This window comes from Pelophylax lessonae, assembly GCF_965119305.1.
Source record: "Pelophylax lessonae genome assembly, chromosome: 3".
NCBI classification, from domain to species: Eukaryota; Metazoa; Chordata; class Amphibia; order Anura; family Ranidae; genus Pelophylax; species Pelophylax lessonae.
In genome coordinates, this window is record NC_138770.1 from 490774927 (window position 1) to 490795422 (window position 20496).

At 47.4% G+C, this 20496-nt stretch overlaps 1 protein-coding gene across 6 annotated transcripts in view; it reads left to right on the forward strand.

Moving 5' to 3' along the window:
• The window catches only part of MAP4K3 (mitogen-activated protein kinase kinase kinase kinase 3), an 883599-nt gene that overhangs the window by 728410 nt on the left and 134693 nt on the right, over window positions 1–20496 (forward strand). For all 6 annotated transcript variants that reach the window (XM_082251934.1, XM_082251933.1, XM_082251935.1 and 3 more), the window contains one exon: window positions 7274–7353. In XM_082251934.1, the coding sequence (XP_082108060.1) occupies window positions 7274–7353 (80 nt within the window). The remainder of the gene's footprint in view (window positions 1–7273; window positions 7354–20496) is intronic.

Here is a 20496-nt window from a genome sequence, read left to right on the forward strand (position 1 = left end):
GCAGATGTGCTGGTGGCCCAGTGGGGTCAGTATCAGCTGATGTATGCCTTTCCTCCTCTCAAGTTGCTGCCAAGACTTCTTCGCAGGATCGAGGCGGAAGGGATTCCGGTCATTCTTGTGGCTCCGGACAGGCCTCGCCGAACTTGGTACGCCAACCAGGTCAGGCTGGTCGCAGATGCTCCTTGGAGACTTCCTCTCGGGGAGGATTTGCTGTCTGAGGGGCCAATCTTCCATCCTGCTTTACGGTCACTGGCTTTGACGGCTTAGCTGTTGAAAGCCAGGTGCTGAAGGACAGGGGATTGTCTGCTTCAGTGATTCCCACTCTGCTTAGAGTGAAGAAAGCGACTTCTAGGAAGATCTATTATCGTACGTGGAAGTCGTACATTGCGTGGTGTGAGTCTCTAGGGCAGTGATGGTAAACCTTGGCACCCCAGATGTTTTGGAACTACATTTCCCATGATGCTCATGCACTCTGTTGTGTAGATAAGCATCATGGGAAATGTAGTTCCAAAACAGCTGGGGTGCCAAGGTTCGCCATCACTGCTCTAGGGGCTCCACCTCGCTCTTACTCGGGGGATCGGATCTTGGCTTTTCTTCAACGAAGTGTTGATCAAAAGTTGGCCTTGAGCACTATCAAGGGTCAGGTCTCGGCCTTGACAATTTTTTTCCAAAGGCCAATAGCCGCCATTTCCTGGTGCGTAACTTCATCCAGGGGGTGCAACACTTGGTACCTCCGGTGCGTCCTCCGTTGCCACCTTGGGACCTTAATTTGGTGCTGTCGGTTCTTCAGAAACCTCCTTTTGAAAGTATTCAGGAGATTCCTCTGCTTACTTTATCCCAGAAGGTGGCCTTCTTGGTGGCTATTACTTCTGCGCACAGGGTGTCGGAACTGGCGGCGCTGTCCTGTCGTTCTCCCTATCTGGTGGTTCACAGGGATAAAGTGGTACTTCGTCTGGATCTGTCCTTCCTTCCGAAGGTGGTTTCTAGTTTTCACTTAAATGACGACATCGTTTTACCCTCTTTGTGTCCTAAGCCATAACATCCTAAGGAATTTACACTACATACTCTGGATGTGGTGCGGGCAATGAGGGTGTAATTGGAGACTACTGAGTCTTTTTGGAAATCTGATTCGCTCTCTGTACTCACGGATGGTCCAAAGAAAGGGCTGCCTGCGTCTGCATCGACCTTTTCCAGATGGATCGGACAGACGGTGGTGCAGGCTTATTCAATTAAGGGTCAGGTTCCTCCTTTCTCTGTTAAGGCGCATTCTACTTGGGCGCTTATTGCTTTCTGGGCTTTTTGCCATCAGGCATCTGTGCTTCAGGTTTGCAAGGCGGCTACCTGGTCGTCTGTTCACACCTTCACCAAATTTTATAAGGTGGATGTCCTGGAATCTGCAGATGCCTCTTTTGGTCGTAAAGCTTTGCAGGCTGCGGTTTAGGGGGCTTTTTGGCTATCCTTGAGGGTGTTTACTGTGTTTTCAGGTGAGTCTTATCTTGTTGTTCTGATGAGTCCTATGTTGCCTGGTTGGCTATGTTTAGCCTTGGGGACTTATTTTTCTGCTGTTCCCACCCCTCATGTTATGGCACTGCTTTGGGACGTCCCTACTGATATGAAGATCAGAGACTGCGTCCGTCAATGAACGATAGAGAAAGCTGGATTTTTGACTTACTGTAAAATTCTTTTCTCTTAAGTTCATTAACGAACGCAGTACCCGCCCCTCTATTTTGAGTTGGGTTGGTATTATTTCTCTAACACTGCTTTGATACAAAACTGACATCCTATGCAGGAAGAGAGAGGGTATACCCCCTGGGACTGCCCATAGCCATAGCCAGAACTTTTTTCTGCCTAGTGTCTTACTCCTGTAGGGGGCAGCATAACCCTACTGATATGAAGATCAGAGACTGCGTCCGTCAATGAACTTAAGAGAAAAGGTTTTTATGGTAAGTCAAAAATCCAGCTTTATTAAAATAGTATTATCAACATTTGGTGCATTAATGTACTTGGCCTAAAAAAAAAAAGAGGCAATTATGAAACAGCTTTTTACAATATGGTTAGAAGGGTCCTACTCCAAAGAGCTTACAATCCACAAGGGTAAGACACATAATTGCACACACCTTAACATTCACATTATAAAAGAGGAATAAAAATAAGGCTCATAAGATATAGCACAATCATTTTAAATAAATAACATCTAAAGTTTAAACAAAACATACCACATGAATACTAAATCCAAAAGGTAGCAATGGAAACAAATGCACATATATTCCTGGCTAGGGTTAGCAGGAAGCTTCCTTTCCATCTAAACCATAACATTAACTAGATTAACATTAGTAATTGTACATCTAACATGTGAGGTTTAGAAGTAACTAGAAAAAGATATGGCTCCACAGAGGTTCGCAAACAAACACATGTTCTGATTTGGCAAAGACACACAGCAACCAAATGAAACCACAGCCTTAGTGGGGTGTGGGTCAGTCATTATGCCACACAGACTCCACAGGGAATCCTGTGCTGCAGAACAGCCACACGAGTTGTGACTAGTTCCTATCAAAAATGATGGCCTCTTGATTACAGGTAAACCAGCCCACACTAATACACGTCTTTTATTGACCTGGGGGTTGGCTTGCTACCACCATACCCAGGAAAGGAAACGCCCACAGTGTAATTAATTCAGTCTCTTCATGGCTTAAGTCATCACACCTATGGATGAGCAACACACACACTCTTGGCAAATGAAAGGATGCATCAGCATATGTACCTGTGCAGTGTAAACAGAAAAAAGACACATTTCCTAGGCTCTGGCCATGTTCAGTAACAAAAGATAAAAACAAAACTATTCGGCCTCATGCACACTGGACATTATCAAAACGTCAGTAGAAAGCTGTAGTTGTAGAAGGCATTTTTCAGCTTTTTTTCAGCGTTTTTTTGCTTTTATCACAATTAAAGCATTTTTCCAGCTGAAAAATGCCTCCTGAAACCCACTTTTCTGGGATTTTTTTACAGCCAGGAAATGCCCCTGCCAAAAACTGCTGATAACAGCCTGCGTGTGCATGGACACATAGGATAACATGCTGGGGAGTTTACTGGCTGTAGAAACATCCAGTGTGCATGAGGCCTTCAAGTTGCATGTTGTTGGGCATGTGGAGGGTACAAAGCAGAAAATGTCAAGTTTGTGAGGGCTGCATCCCTCAAATTGTTGAACAAACAAATTCATCATTCATCATCAGCATACAACATTCAAATAGGAGTGCAGGATTACACGTATCTGCCCACAAACACACAGTTGTTGATTGGGTGCTAATGCACAGTCGCTTTCTTTGGAATGTCTTTTCTTGGTTTTTCATTATATGAAACCTGTCAGAAATATAATACCTTGTGAAAATGAAACTGAAACAACAAAGAATTTTCTAGCTAGGTAGTGGAAGGTTTGGTGATTCGAACCAACGACCCCAGTGCTGCAAGGCGGACGCGCTACCCATTTAGCCCCTGTGCTGCCACACGCATGGATCTCTGGGGTGTTAAACATCCCTAAGTTCCTGGGGTGCCTAAAGTTAATCAATGCAGATGTACACTGGAAGTCCTGAGTGCCATTGAGCAACCTGTTTCTGTGATATGCCATCGGGGTCCAAGGCTGGGTATGTCTGATTACTGTCAGCATGCTTCTATAGGACCATCTCTAATTTTGTGGCTTCTTTTATTGTTAATAGGCTGCAATTGGTGCTGGTGTCGAATTATCAAGGCTTCTTCTTGTCCTTGACGTGGAACACATTTGGCAAAATTTGCAATGGTGGTGGAACCCTCCTACAAGCAAAAATTAAATTTCTTGCGGCATTTACCTATAGGTGGTGTAATTCCATCAGTCATGAGTTCTGTTTCTTGATTTACTCTGTGATGTTTTTTGAATATTGGTGTGTGAGCGTAGAATAGTGATGTTACCCTCTGAATGTTGGTAATGGCATTTTGAATTGTATGAATGATGTTGGTACACATATTCAATTTTTGTGGTGAAAAAGCTTATCATTTGTAAATACTAAACAACACACCAAATTGTTATTGATTTTACATTTGCATGAGCAATGGTATTGTGTGTGGTTTGTGAAGACCGCTTTGGGAGTTTGGGTAAAATGTATGTGAGATGGAGAGCAAGGAGTGCATTATCTACCATTTAGTTTCAGATGAAAAACAGCTAAGTGTCTGAGCATGCTCAGTGTAGCAAAAGATATGGCTAAACAGATAAGTGTTTGAGCATGCTCAGTGTAACAAGAATTTTATTGCAAATGACAAAAGTCCCTGGGCATACAAAATGTACATGGCAGTATCTCTCTCTTTCTCTCTCGATATACATATATAGAGTATCTCACAAAAGTGAGTACACCCCTCACATTTTTGTTAATATTTTATTATATCTTTTAATGTGACAGCACTAAAGAAATTACACTTTGCTACAATGTAAAGTAGTGAGCGTACAGCTTGTATAACAGTGTCAATTTGTTGTCCCCCTCAAAGCATCTCAACACACAGCCATTAATATCTAAACTGCTGGCAACAAAAGTGAGTACACTCCTAAGTGAAAATGTCAAATTGGACCCAAAGTGTCAATATTTTGTGTGGCCACCATTTTTTCTGGCACTGCCTTAACCCTCTTGGTCATGGAGTTCACCAGAGCTTCACAGGTTGCCGCTGGAGTCCTCTTCCACTCCTCCATGACAACATCATGGAGCTGGTGGATGTTAGAGACCTTGTGCTCCTCCACCTTCCATTTGAGGATGCCCCACAGATGCTCAATAGGGTTTAGGTCTGGAGCCATGCTTGGCTAGTCCATCACCTTTACCCTCAGCTTCTTTAGCAAGACAGTGGTAGTTTTGAAGGTGTGTTTGGGGGTCATTTAATGTTGGAATACTGCCCTGCGGCCCAGTCTCCAAAGGTAGGGGATCATGTTCTGCTTCAGTATGTCACAGTACATGTTGGCATTCATGGTTCTCTCAATGAACTGTAGCTCCCCAGTGCTGGCAGCACTCATGCAACCCCAGACCATGACACTCCCACCACAATGCTTGACTGTAGGCAAGACACACGTGTCTTTGTACTCCTCACCTGGTTGCCACCACACAGGCTTGACACAATCTAAACCAACCTTCGGGAGGAGTCTGACGTCACCCGCGACGCTCCAATGATTTGAACCAATGCCTGCATATGAGCACTGTGTCAGTGCCGTCTATATGAGTGAAATTCTTTTATGCTTGTTTAATAAATGTGATATCAAACTGAGAGCATTATATCCCTTTTTATTTATCTTTCTGGATGTATGAGTCCTTTGGGATCCTGAGAAGCCTGTGGAGATCGTTGCTCTGTTGGTCCTTTGGCTGTCTTCTATTACTGCATAAAGACTTAGTGACCCCTGGTGGTCGAATGCAGGAGGTGAGAGGCTGTAATATCTATGGTGGAGGAATCACAGTTGCAGTGGTGTCTTAAACCTTCTTTTCTCACACTGGAGATGATTTACCATCTGCTAAGGACTTTATGGACTTTTTAATGCATTTTAAAACATTTTAATGTTTATATGCACAATTTATGTTTTAGCGCTGCACTATTTTTTGTTTAATTGTTTATTAGAGGTATTGTTAGGTTTGATCTATCCTGGTGTACAGCTGCTTCCTCATCCATCTGATCGTAGCGCTGAATAGTCCATTTCTTTTCTGTATTTTTTCAGTGCTGTCACATGAAAAGATATAATAAAATATTTACAAAAATGTGAGGGGTGTACTCGCTTTTGTGAGATACTATATATAGAGAAGAGCGCAAGAGAGAATAATATCTGTTGCAAAAACACATTAAAACATTGCAGCTTATTAACATTGTTTAACATAAAAAGGAAAAAGAAGCAAAATTAAAAGCCAACCAGCACAATTTTTGTCTGTAATAATTAAACAATTCATACCACAATTAAAATGTATACTTTTGTGTCAATAACAGAGATGTAGAATTTGAAGGAATGGATGACACTTGCTTTTCTATACACTTATGCTTATTTTTTGTGGCCGCGCACTCGTAATCACATAGGTGAATTTGCTAATTCACTATAACGGCAGCTTACGATTTCCCAGGCGTAGGCTTGAAACAATTTTTTTAAGGTCTGAGCATGCACATATCTGCTGCTCCACAGTCGTAGTCTGTGGGCGAATTTTTTACTTTTCACACTTTCCTTGAAATTTCTTTATCCACATCACTTTTTTAAAAAGTTTTAAAGCAGAACATGTCCGAACATTATACCACATCTTTTAGAACCATTTCAGCTACGCTATCATGCTCAAAACATTATTTCCAGGAAAATAGTGGTACTTTTAGCACTTTTTTACTCTATCACGGCCGTACAATGACAATAGTGAATTTGCATTCGCAATTACGGTTTACCGCTCGTTATAGTGAATTCGGGTATGCAGTGTAAAGTACGCCGATATGCCAACGTAGCGTTATAGTAAATTAGGCCCATAGTGTCAGCCCAGATTCAGCCAAATGCAGCACAGTTGATTGAAGGGCGCTTTACAGTGTAGATGGACAATGATCCAAAGCACACTGCAAAAGCAACCCAGGAGCTTTTGAAGGAAAATAAGTGGAATATCCTGCAATAGCGAGTGAATCACCTGATCCCAACCTAATGAGCATGCATTCCACTTGCTTAAGGCAAAACTAAAAGCAGAAAGACCCAAAAACAATGAACAACTAAATACAGCTGCAGTTAAAGCCTGGCGACACATTAGAAAGGAGAAAAGTGCATGTGCTAAAATTGATACATGTCAATATGTAAACATGTGCAAATAACAACTGCTAAAGTGGTTGTGCTGGAAATAGAAATATGTCAGTGAGTACACATAATAAAAGTGCATGTGCTAAAAATAGGGATGTGTCAGTGAGTACCCAAACAATAAATCTCAACAATTGATAATATAAATGCAGATGACAAAAGTAACTAAATTGATAACAATCCTCAGAGTGAGTCCATGTAAAAGTGTGGAAAAAAATGACAGTAACGTCCAATGTTCATCCAGAAGGTGCTGGGATCCCTTCACCCAAAGTTGGAAAAATGATTGGTGTCTGAAAGATCCAAAACAAATGTGACACCTCTAAGTGTACTAGCCTCTCACCTTACAGCTGTAAAAGTATATAAACAAAATAACTAAAAATGTCAATGGACTGTACACCCCCTTCCAAAAAGTGCACTGAAAACAAAAATATTTTCATGAAAATTACATTTAATTTTTTTTTCTTTTAGATCAATACTTAATATTTGGTGCTGAAGAAGGTATTTACACCCTAAATTTGAATGAACTGCATGAAACATCAATGGAACAGGTATGCGTGTTTGTGTTGTGTTTTTGATACAAGTTAATATTTTATTAAAGTGAATCAGTCAGCATTGGCTATCTATGTAATCCCTTATCTTATGTATATGAATGTCCCTCAGTTTAGTACCCAGAGCCGAGGATACAATTCTAAATGTCCTCCTATTAAGAACCACTAGCCAACACTCAATGCGGCACTGAATGGGAACTAATCACTGTGGCTCCTGATCAAGCAGTCACTGCCAGTTCAGAAAAAACCTCTGGTATGCAGTGTTTAACACTGCCACCTTCAGGCAGCAGTGTTCATCTGCAGTGCCATATGTTTAGAGATAAACTCCAGGAATAACATTCTTTCTTCCCATGGGGCTGCCTTGTAAGAGTTGAATGCTCATTTAGGTCTGAGGGACCACAGAAATTTTTCTTACTTGATTCTCTGCTTCTCCAGGTTGTGAGGGCAGTCCCAGCAGCCTCTTCTCCCCTACGCTCTGGCGGTCGGATGCCAGTCATCTGACATCATCAGGTTCACTGCAGAGCCCAAAGCCCTGCCTGCATTGGATGTTAGGATGCCAAGAGACAGTCTGTTGAGGGAGCAACGGGAAATAGAGGACAGCATCAGCTGCTGGGGGAAAGAAGGCGCAAGTCAGTAAAGCTGCTTTCTCTTGTGTCCTCTGACAGTCGCCGCCCACTCATACAGTCTTCACTACTGGGTATTGGTCTTATCCACAGGAGTAAGCTAGGCAGAAGATTTTGTTAGAAACATTCACAAAAAACTTTGCATAGACACATCTATAGGGGGCTGTCCCTCTGGTCCAATACCCCCCTGCTAGCAGCATTCCCAATTCAGTTTCTCTTTTGCCTAGTTAGGAGTAGGCAGGCTTCCCTTGGCTGGGAATGCAGTCTCAGGCTTTTCTTCTGTTTCTTAATTTTTATTTCTGCTAAGTGATTTTTCTTTACACTGATAGCTTTTTATTTGTTCCTGCGCTTAGTTAGTCAGACTTCGGAAGACTACAGCGTTTGCGAAGCTGGGAATCTCAGTGGTTGTACTAGAGCCTTACTGAATCCCAGCCTGCCATCGAACGTTAGCAGGCTATGCGTACGTCCAGGCCACGCAAACGACCTGTCCCTGTCCTCAGGGACAAAGCCTGCGGAGTGGCTACTTCGCTAGGATGTCTCAACTACGGTACGCTGCGTGTTGCTAGCGTCCTGTTCGGCTGACGGCACCCCCACCCAGTAGTGGGAGGCTTTCTGTCACAGAGTGGCACTCACGTTTTCGCTGGATCGGTGAGTACCATGCTACCCCTCTGTCTATGGCATTTTCTGTCGGGGGTTGTATGTGGGGCCTCTGTTATGGGGATGGCAGTCTATTTTGGAGTCTGTGATATCCCCCTCATGTCTGTCTGTATGGTTTTCATGTGTCCCTCACGGTCCCTGCGGGGGCGCTATAGCGGTCCTGCCGCGGTGTGGGGGGTTTGCGGGGGTCCCTGTGTCCCTTGTGTGTGCTTATGCAACGTTTGGGGGTTCAGACATGTTTGTGGGGGCCGAAGCGGTGTAAAATCGCGGGACCGCCATTTCAGGTGTAGGCAAGCTGTTTGGCCTCATGTAAGGGCAGCAGCCATTTTCTCTGTAATGCATTGGCGCCCTTTCGGGCGCCATCTTTAGTGTGGGCAATGTGTTTTTCTAATGTGCTCGGCGGCCATTTTCACGGAGCCTCCTCCATAGACTTACATTGGCAACCATTTTCTTGTGGCTCAGACCTATGTTCGGCCTCTAGTGGCGTGACATCACTTCCTTTCTTCAGGCACTCAGATCGATCTGGCAGCATGGTATTGTATAGATACACTTCTGGGGGGCTTTTCTGCTATTTTTGCGGGATTATATCTCTGCTGGCAGTATATCCTTCAGTGCTTAGTAGCACAGGCTAGTCACTCATTGCGGTACATTGCGGTGGGAACCGCCGCTATCGTCGATTTAAAGGACCAGAGCCATAAAATTTCTGAGTGTGTTTTATGGAGTCCCAGGATAGCAAATTCCCCCCAGCTCTGGTGGAGGGTTCAGGTACTCCTGAATCCTCTGCAATAGTCTCGCCTACTGCAGTGTACCCCCTGAGGGGTCTCAGTCGGATGGGGGGAGGATTCCCCCTCCGGGTCGGCCAGAGAACGCGCGGCAATGTCTGCGCTCATTAGCTCTGTTAGACATGCTACATTTAGAAGATGAGCCCCACCCGCCGGGTACGCGGTCTTCCTTTGGGACCCGCAGAACCCAGAAGTCGGTTCAGGTGTTCCCCTGTCCCGCTGAGTTTCACGAAACAGTGAACGAACAATGGCGCAATTTAAAGCGCAATTTTGTGGTGCCTACGCGGTTTCAGTACCTTTATTCCTTTGCGTCTCTGACGGATTCGCGCTGGACTGTGGCCCCTAAGGTGGACCACACGGTATCCAGGTTAAACAAAGCCACTCTGATGCCTGCGGGGACCCGGCGGATAGGCGGGTGTTATCTCTTACCCGCCACTCCTATATGGTGGCAGGTTCCTTGATGAAACCCGTGTTCGCCTCAGTAATGGTCTCTCAGGCTGTGGTGAAGTGGACTAAGGTGCTGAGATGCACCCTTGTGGCTGATTCCGCCCCTCCTGCTACTCTGGAGATGGTGGACCAAATTATTCAGGCTGTTCTATACCTGTGTGACGCGGCCTTGGATGAGGCCCCTTTAGTCTCCCGCTTATCTGCGGTCGCAGTGACAATCTGTCGCATCTTGTGGCTGAAAAGCTGGTTGGCTGACCAGACTTCCAACAAGACGGTGTCTGACATCCCTTATGCAGGGAATCACCTTTTTGGGGACTCCCTGGACGAATTGGTTAAGGGGGTCACTGGGGGTAAAAGCACACTGCTGTCCCAGGTGTCCAGGGGCAAGTCTTTCAGCGGTAAACGGGGCCCTTCCTTTAAACCTAACCAGGGGTCCTTTCGTGCCTTCAAGGCACAAGACAAGGGCAAACCCTTCAAGGCCTCTGGTGGCCAGAAGAAGCCTTGGGCGGGCAAGCCTAAAGCCGCCCACACTGGCACGGCGGCCCAGTCTGCCTCGACCCGAAGGGGAGCCCTCACCTTTTCAGGGGTGGGGGGACATCTGCGCTGTTTTCCCGAACCTTGGCTGGCCAAGATTCAGGACAGATGGGTTCAGGAACTCATTCAGTCAGGGTACAAGATCGAATTTCGATTGCGCCCAGCAGACAGATTCTTTCCCTCAAATCTTCGTTTGACCCCAGATCGTTTCCAAGATCTCCAACGGGCGGTTCAGGATCTCCTCGCCCAGGGGGTGATTGTCCCGGTGCCACATCGGGACAGGTTTTGGGGTTTTTACTCAAATCTGTTCACGGTGCCCAGAAAGGAGGGCAAGGTGCGTCCAATTCTGGACTTAAAGTTTCTGAACCGCTTCGTGCGGGTTCGAAAGTTCTGCATGGAATCCCTCCGATCGGTGGTGGCCTCCCTGAGCCCGGGAGATTTCCTGGCTTCCATCGACCTCAAGGATGCGTATTTACACATCCCCAATTACGAAGGTCATCAGAAGTACCTCCGATTCGCAATCGCGGAGGAGCACTATCAGTTTGTGGCGTTGCCTTTCGGTCTCGCTTCAGCTCCAAGGGTGTTTACCAAAGTGCTGGCTCCTGTCCTGGCCCTGTTGCGGGCGCAGGGGATTGCAATCCTTGGATATCTGGACGATCTCCTGTTAAGGTCAAGCTCCAGTGCCACTCTGTTGCACAATCTGTCAACCACGGTTCAGATGCTCCAGGAGTTCAGGTGGACCATCAATTTTCAGAAGTCGACATTGTCTCCTTCTGTTCGCCTCCCTTACTTGGGGATGGGTCTGGACTCCGCCCAGGCAAAAGTCTTCCTGCCGGAGGACAGACTCCGGACTCTACGGAACGAGGTCAGGTCCCTCAGGGACAACGATTTCTCATTGCTCAGGACCTGCATGCGGTCCCTGGGATTGATGGTGTCAGCCTTCAAGGCAATACCATTTGCACAGTTCCACACACGATCTCTGCAAGCGGAGAGTCTGGCCAGGTGGGACAGGCATCCTCAGTCCTTGGACAGAAGGATATCTTTGAGCCATCGAGTCAGAGCAGATCTTCTGTGGTGGCTCCAGTCTCCGGCTCTCACGGAAGAGAAATCCTTCCGGCCGTTGTTATGGACGGTGATCACCACAGACGCCAGCCTGTCAGGCTGGGGTGGTTTTCTGGGCAATCTGTCCACCCAGGGCACTTGGTCAGAGGAGGAATCCTCTCTACCGATCAATGTCTTGGAACTGAGAGCGATCAGACTATGTTTGCTCCGTTGGTCGGATCGGCTTCGGGGCCGCCCTGTGCGTGTGCAGATGGACAACGCAACTGCGGTGGCTTACGTCAATCACCAAGGGGGCACCAGGAGTGCCCGGGCAGCCAAGGAAGTGGCAGAGATTCTGTCTTGGGCCGAGACGCAGGTCTCGGCGCTTTTGGCAGTTCACATTCCAGGTGTGGAGAACTGGCAGGCCGACTATCTGAGCCGTCAGACTCTGGACCAGGGGGAATGGTCCCTACACCCGGAGGTGTTTCAGATGCTGTGTGCGCGGTGAGGATCCCCGGACGTGTATCTGTTCACGTCTCGTCTAAACAACAAGGTGGAAGGTTTGTGGCAAGAACAGGCGATCCTCTGGCAGACGCCTCGGATGCGCTGGTGGTGCCTTGGAATCGGTATCACCTGATTTATGCCTTCCCCCTGATTCAGTTGTTGTCCAGGTTCCTTCGCAGGTTGGTCTCGGAACCGAGGTTGGTGATTCTAGTGGCCCCAGACTGGCCGCGCCGGTCTAGGTACGCGGACATCATGCAACTGGTCGTCGAGCCTCCCTGGCGGCTCCCATTGGAGATGATCTGCTGTCTCAGGGGCCGATCTTCCATCCTGCTTTAACGGCGTGGCTGTTGAAAGCCAGGTCTTGAGAGGTCGGGGTCTCTCGTCGCCAGTCATTCCTACCTTACTCAAGGCAAGGAAGGCCTCGTCCGGTAAGATTTATTATCGTACCTGGAAGGCCTATTTCGCCTGGAGCAAATCGCAGGGTTTCCATCCTCGCTCCTTTTCGGGGGCGAGGATGTTGGCCTTCCTGCAATCTGGTGTGAACCAGCGTCTTGCACTGACGACTATCAAGGGTCAGTTATCTGCGCTGGCCATTCTTTTCCAGGGCCCCTTGGTCATCAAACTCCTTGATCCAAACCTTTATTCAAGGGGTGCGTCATCTGGCTCCCCCTAGGAGGGCACCCTTGCCTCCTTGGGACTTGAATTTGGTTCTGTCAGTTTTGCAGCGTCCTCCATTTGAGAACATCCGGGAGATTCCTCTGCCTGCGCTGTCACGGAAAGTCGCTTTTCTGGTGACGATCACATCAGTTCGCAGAGTGTTGGGAGTTGGCGGCCCTATCTTGCCCCTCTCCCTACCTGGTTGTTCATAGGGATAAGGTGGTCCTGCGACCTCATCAATCCTTCCTTCCAAAGGTGGTCTTATTTCCATCTCAATGAGGACATTGTCTTGCCTTTGCTGTGTGCGAATCCTAAGCATTCTAAGGAGTTTGCCTTGCATTCCTTGGATGTGGTCCAGGCGATCAGGGTTTACCTGTCGTCTACTGAATCCTTCAGAAAGTCGTATTGTCTTTTTGTCCTTCCTGAGGGACCTCGGAAGGGTGTGGCTGTGTCTGCGGCAACCATTTCTAAATGGATCAGACGGACGATTGTACAGGCTTATTTGCTTAGGGAACAGGTTCCGCCCTTCACCGTCACGGCGCACTCTACCAGAGCGGTGAGTGCATCTTGGGCCTTCCGCCATCAGGCGTCGGTGTCCCAGATGTGCAAAGCTGCGAACCTGGTCGTCAGTGCACACCTTTACAAAATTTTACAAACTTGATGTTTTGGCATCGGCAGATGCCTCCTTTGGCCACAAAGTTCTGAGTGTGGCAGTGCCTTAGGGGAGACATGGCGTTTTTTAGCCTGTCCCCTTCTGTTGGGGTTTTTTCCCTGGTTATTTTGCTTTCCTGGGTTTGTTCGCTCCTGTTGAGCTTTCCTGTTACCCAGTGTGAAACCTTTCTGGTTCAGATAAGGTTCTTTTCTCTGATTTGGGTGCTGCGTTGCCTTTGAGACGGTTACGTTTCCCACCCCTCACATCTACACTGCTTTGGGACATCCCAGTAGTGAAGACTGTATGAGTGGGCGGCGACTGTCAGAGGACGTAAGAGAAAATACCCATTTTATGCATTTGCCAGCCTCTAAACAATAGAGCAGGGTTTTAATAAAACAATGTATCAAATACCAAACAGGTGTGCTCATAGAGTTAACAAACACATTTGGCTTGGGCATCTAGGCATCAATTACCTCTGGGCACGAAAAGGTTGAAGAACCGACCAGTAATACTGCCATGGCCATTCCGATGTATTTCTTTTTATTTTTTATAACATTTGACAGTTCTCGCTGTTTTCTGTATACAGTATAACATACCTAAGTGGTCTAATGTGTGTGGGGACAACTGTAAAAGGAGCTGAAAGCTCAATAGCATCCTACAAATGAACAATTATCAGACTCAAGGAAAAAGTGGTCACAGTATGTTTAAATCCAAACTTCAGCAGAACATGTATTTCTTAATCGTACAGTACAGTACACAGGACGATTGTTTTCTGTGTGTCTTAGCAGTGACCGGCGCTTTACAGTGTAGTAAAATGCCGGTCACCGCACATAGTATGAATTGGCTCTTAGTCTTACCTTTGGGCTATGTGCAGTTGCAATCAGATGATTGGACACTGGCAAAAAAGAAGTGCAGGAACATCCTCTATATAACTCCACCCACTCCCAGCAAGCCTCATTTTTTTGCAAATGTTCCTAGGTGAAGGAAGTCTACTCAGTAATCACAAACCAGACGCTCCTTGGATGCCTGTAGGGTGGAGGGATAGAAGTAAGCCTGTGAGGCTCCCCAGCGGTTGTTCTGCTGTTAGCCAACTAATGGCTCAGTAAAGAGATTCGCACCCAGGGCAGCCATAGGAAAAAATTCAGTCCAGAAGTCAAAGCAATAATCACAAATCTGGCGAGGAGAGGAGGGGCAGTGGGGGCCAGGTGGACAGGAGAGGGGGGGGCGATGGGGCCAAGTGGACAGGAGAGGGGGGGTGCAGCCAGGTGGACAGGAGAAGGGGTGCAGCCAGGTGGACAGGAGAAGGGGGTGCAGCCAGGTGAACAGGAGAGGGGGTGCAGCCAAGTGGAGAGGGGAGGGTGCAGCCAAGGTGAACAGAAGAGGGGGGATGCAACCAGGTGGACAGGAGAGGGGGGGCAGCCAGGTGAACAGGAGAGGGGGGGCGGTGCGGCCAGGTGGACAGGAGAGAGGGGGGGTGTCGCCAGGTGGACAGAAGAGGGGGGAGTGCAGGCAGGTGGAAAGGAGAGGGCGGATGCAGCCAGGTGGCCAGGAAAGGGCGGATGCAGCCAGGTGCACAGGAGAAGGCACATGCAGTCAGGTGGACAGGAGAGTGGGGGGTGCAGCCAGGTGTACAGGAGAGTGGGGGTGCAGCCAGGTGAACAGGAGAGGGGGGCAGCCAGGTGGACAAGAGAGGGGGGTGCAGCCAGGTAGACGGGAGAAGGGGGGTGCAGGCAGATGGACAGGAGAGGGCAGATGCAACCAGGTGGACAGGAGAGAAGGGGGGCAGCCAGGTGGACAGGAGAGGGGGGGTGCAGCCATGTGGACAGGAGAGGGGCGATGCAGCCAGGTGGACAGGAGAGGGGCGGTGCAGCCATGTGGACAGGAGAGGGGCGGTGCAGCCAGGTGGACAGGAGAGGGGCGGTGCAGCCAGGTGGACAGGAGAGGGGCGGTGCAGCCAGGTGGACAGGAGAGGGGGGGTGCAGCCAGGTAGACAGGAGAAGGAGATGGTGTGTGCAGCCAGGTGGACAGGAGATGGGGTGTGCAGCCAGGTGGACAGGAGATGGCGGATATAACCACGTGGACAGGAGAGGGGGGGCAGCCAGGTGGACAGGAGGGGGGGTGTCACCAGGTGGAGGGGGGATGTAGACAGGAGAGGGAGGTTCTTACCTTGGGGGATAACATTACTGGAACTTTTTTCCGACTCCCTCCACGTGTCAGGCAGCAGCAGTCTGTGTCACCTGTCCCAAGATCGGGAAATGGGGTCTCTTTCTGGCTGTGAGTCACAGCTCACGCAGGGGAGACCTCCTTCCCCATGACAGGTCAGCTGATGTCTGGGTTCCGCCCCACCAGCCATGAACTAAATAGGTGGCCGGCCAGCCACAGAGAAGCTGGGGGAGCGGGGAGGGCTGCAGGAGCAGCTTAGCTTTGGGCTCCACCAGGACAAGTGGCCTGGCGTGTGCCCTATGGCGATCCACAATGCCACCCGCCCTGCTCCTCCAATGGCTGCACATTGCCCAGGGAGGGCGGCAGGCAGAGAGCTGACAGGGCTGCTGAAAATCGACACCGCTCAAATCCAGGGGACGGAAGAGGAGAGGAGGCCGATTGAGTGACTGCAAATCTCCACCTCCTCCTCGGTGTGTGATCACGGCTGCGCCCTAGGTGGCCATCTGCGCCAATTTAACCTCTCCTCTTGGGGAACAGATCTTGGCTGTCCAACCTGATGCTCCCACAGAGAGACCTGCTGGCAAATGTTTTGTACCTGAGGGGTTGCGCTTCAGACCGTTGCACATGTACCACAATTCTAGGACTGCAGGTCATCCTGGTAAGAACCAGATGTCCTGTGCTAATTCCCGTCCGTTCTGGCGGCCATCTCTCTGCACTGATGTTGCCGCATATGTGGATGCTTGTTCGGTCTGTGCCCAGAACAAATCACCTCGGCACCTTCCCTTGGGCCTACTGCATCCCATTTCCAATGGGGAGCGTCCCTGGTCTCACCTGATCATGTATTTTTATTGTGGAACTTCCTACGTCTCAAGGTTAGACAGTTATCCTCATAGTTGTTGACCAGTTCTCCAAAATGTGCCACTGTGTTCTGTTTAAGAGTCTGCCTACCTCTCAGGAGATTGCCTCGGTGTTTGCCAGGGAGGTCTTCTGTTTACATGGGTTGCCTAGGGAGATTGTCTTGGACTGTGGGAGCCAGTTTGTCTCCAGACTCTGAAGCGCCTTTTGCTCCCATTTGGGTATTTGTCTCTCCTTCTCAGCCTTCCAAAAGCTGCTATATCTCTGGCCATCAGGACAGTTGGGTTCATCTGCTACCCTGGGCGGAGTTTGCCAGGAACTCTGCCATCAACTCATCTTCCGGAATGTCTCTATTCATGGCCAGTTATGGGTTCCAACCTGCTGTGTTGCCCGAGTCATTCTCGGCACAGGACATTCCGGCTGTGGAGGATCATCTTTGTGCCCACCGTTCCTCTTTGAGTGCAGATTCAAGAGTCTTTACGGGTCTCTGCACAGCGTCAGAAGCTCCAGGCAGACCAGAGACGTTTATCTGCTCTTTCGTACAAGGTCAGGGAGAGGGTGTGGTTATCAAACCCGTACTCTCAACCTCAGGGTGCCCACTCCAAAACTGGCACCCTGTTTTGTTGGGCCTTTTCACATCCTCTGTAAGGTGAACCCGGTGATCTCTGCCCTTGATCTTCCTCCTGGCATGCATATCTCCAATGTCTTTCACATGTCACTTTTGAAGCCACTAGTTTGCAGTCGCTATGCTTCTTCACTTCCCTGCCCTTGTCCCATTCCTGTGGGCCATCATGAGGAGTATTTGGTTAGCAGCATCTTGAATTCTCGTCTGTTCTGAGGTCAGGTTCAAAACCTGGTGCACTGGAAGGGTTATGGTCCTGAGGAGCGCTCCTGGGTTCCCTCCGCTGATGTTCATGCTCCCACCCTTCTCCGTGCTTTTCATGCTCACCTTCCTCAGAAATCGTTTTTTGCTTCACGGAGGAGGGGCCGTTGTGGGGAGGGTACTGTCAAGGTCTTACCTTGCCCTCCTGTTGGCAGCCATCTTGGACATGTAGAAAAGAAAAATAGTAGATAGGCGCTATCGCATAAAGGTCTAAACCTATAAAATACACTGATAGTATAACAATCAATAAGTTGCAAATAATATATAAAAAGTAAAGATCATAATTAGAACGACAGTGCAAGTAGACATATGCCGGTTTTCGGTAAATCGATATACCGCGGTATTGCATACCCACGGTATTGTTATTGTGGCATTTTTAAAATACCGAGTTTCTCTGCTCCTCAGTCTGACTTGTGAATTGATACATTTGAATGACTCATTCACTCACTCAGCAGTTCACTCACTCAATAGAAAACAGCTCTGGTAATATGATCCTAGAGTGAAAGACTTAGCTCCTCCCTGTAACCAATCAGACGGATCCCACTCAGCACACACCCACATGCTTCCTCCCCGGGCTCAGAGAGACACAGTGAGAGACACAGTGCCTTCTACAAGCAAGTACTTTTACCATACACTGTCACTAGATAGATAGATGGAGAGATAGATATACAGATAGATGGAGAGATAGATATACAGATAGATATACAGATGGAGAGATAGATAGATGGAGATAGAGATATAGATGGAGATATAGATAGAAAGAAATACATACACGGGCATAGCAGCATATATATATATATAGATGCACAGGCATAGCAGCCCACATTACATTAGTATATAGCCATCAAGCAGTGTCTGGCCTACCCGGTGATGACTGGTCCTGGCGCTCTGATCCGATGGCCTGGTCATTAAGGGGGCAAATCCTTGCGGCCCAGAAGTGGTTAAACCTGCAGGAGGATCAGTGTTTTTATTTGTAAATTACTTTACTATTGCTTTAGGCCTGGTTCACATGTATGCGGGTTAGCGGTTCACATGTATATGGGTTGGCGGCCCATATTTGCACAGGGATAGGGATAGCAGCCCATTGATTTGAATGGGGTTGGGCTGCTATGCCTGCGTTTTCAGCTGAAAAAAGCCGCATGCAGAATTTTAAAAAATGCATAGGCCGTGAACCCCATCCTGCTTTTGCACCATGCAACTTACTTGCACTTCCTGCACACGCAAACTGTGTTTTTAAATGCTTGGCCCATGTATTTAAAAACGCAGAAAGCTTGCCAGAGCAGGAACTGCAGGTAAGTCGCATGGTGCAGAAGTAGGATGGATTTAAAGGCCACTGCATTTTTTTTAAAATGCTGCATGCACCTTTTTTCTGCGTAAAATGAGGGCATAGCAGCCCATTCAAATCATTGGGCTGCTATGCCTGTGCAAATGTGGGCCGCCAACCCGCATACATGTGAACCGCCAACCCGCATACATGTGAACCAGGCCTTAAGAATGTGAAAAGTAATTTACAAATAGAAACACCGGTCCTCCTGCAGGTTTAACCACTTCTGGGCCGCAAGGATTTAGCCCCCTTAATGACCAGGCCATCGGATCAGAGCGCCAGGACCAGTCATCACCAGGCAGGCCAGACACTGCTTGTTGGCTTAATTTAGGCCTGGTTCACAGAGTCTGTACTGACTGACTATATAATTATGTGCAAAAGTGAACCAAAGTCCCTAAATTCAGCAATGAAATTGAAGTGAGGTAGAAATTTAATAATTTAAGTTTAATAATTGAATACCGTGATAATACCATATACCGTGACAAAACCCTAATCAATTAATCGCAGCATGGAAATCTGATATCGTCACATGCCTAAGTGCAAGTAAACTAAAAATCACAATAGTAAAAAACACACCTGTAATGAAAATGAATAAATAATGTAAACCAATACAGTAAACCCCCCCTCCATCACGGGGGTTACGTTCCAGACCCACCCGCGAAAAGGGAAAATCCGCGAAATAGAAATACCCTATTTAAATACACTCTAGGCATGTTTTTATAGCTTTCACTGTACTTTTAAAAGCATTGTAAGGTCTTTAAAGCGGAGTTCCGGGCACAGAAACATTTTTTTAATAAACATACCACCGGGACAGTCAGGGCTAGTACATTCCACAATGGCTAGCCTCTGATCTGTCCCGGTTCGCACTTACCTGCAAGAAGAAATACTCACTTATAAAATTTCTTCCACAGCGTTGCCATCTCTCTTGTGGGCAACTGAAGCCGGCGCGATCCTCTTCGGCGTCCTCTTCCGTGTCGTCTTCTCCCAGAATGCGCCTTCACCGGCCCCTCTCGTCACTTCCCATGCGGAGTCGCATTCCTCCACAGCTTCTGGGCATACCCAGAAGCTGTTTAGCAGGGAATGCGGCGTCGCCCCGGAAGTGACGAGCGGGGCCGGTGCCGTCGCATTGATTCCTGGGAGCTATGACGTTCAGCTCCCAGGAATCATCGCAAGACAGGAAGTGACGGCGGAGCCGCAGTGCAGAGGGAGGAAGTGAAGAATAGGTGAGTATATTCTATCTAAAATTACAAGGTGAGTGTAAAAAAAAAAAAAACCTAACTATCCAATTCCTTTTCAGGTTAAGAAGACCAAGCGGACGGGCACAAAAAAAAAAGGTTGTTTTTGTGCCCGGAACTCCGCTTTAAACACACTTTTAAAACAATAGAAACACATTTAAACACATAAAAGATACTGAGAGACCGAGCAAGAGCAATGGAAAACACAAAAATATTTATTTAACAATGATTTTATTAGTAAAATAATATTAATAGGTCTTACAGAAAGAAAAAAACACAAAATACCAGGACAGCAAAAACTGAACCGCGATATAACGGGGGTTTACTGTAAATACAATTCAAGGATCAATTAATGTGAATCATGCTAAGTGCTAAGTTCATGATAAAAAATTGTGGAAAACAAAATAGATGTAGAAAAAATGTTCTGGGTTTAACATGTCAAATAACTCAAAATAAATAATGTCCAAAGATGAAAATATCCCCCAGAATCTTAGTGCAAAATAAAGTTCATCATTAAAGTTCTATAAATAGTGAATAATCGTGCGAGTCCACCTTAGTGTAAAAAATATTAAGATTCTTAGTATAAAAACTTCAAAGTGATGAATAATAATGTCCAAAGAGAAAAATCCCCAGTGCACATTCACAGCAAACTGATATCCTCCACCATGTGCAATGGCCGCTCACCTTAATGGGTAGAAGTAAACACATGTACTAATATATAATACTCCCGATAAAGAGGTCTAATCCATTGGCAGGTGGAAGTCAGCTGGGATCAGAGAGACCAAA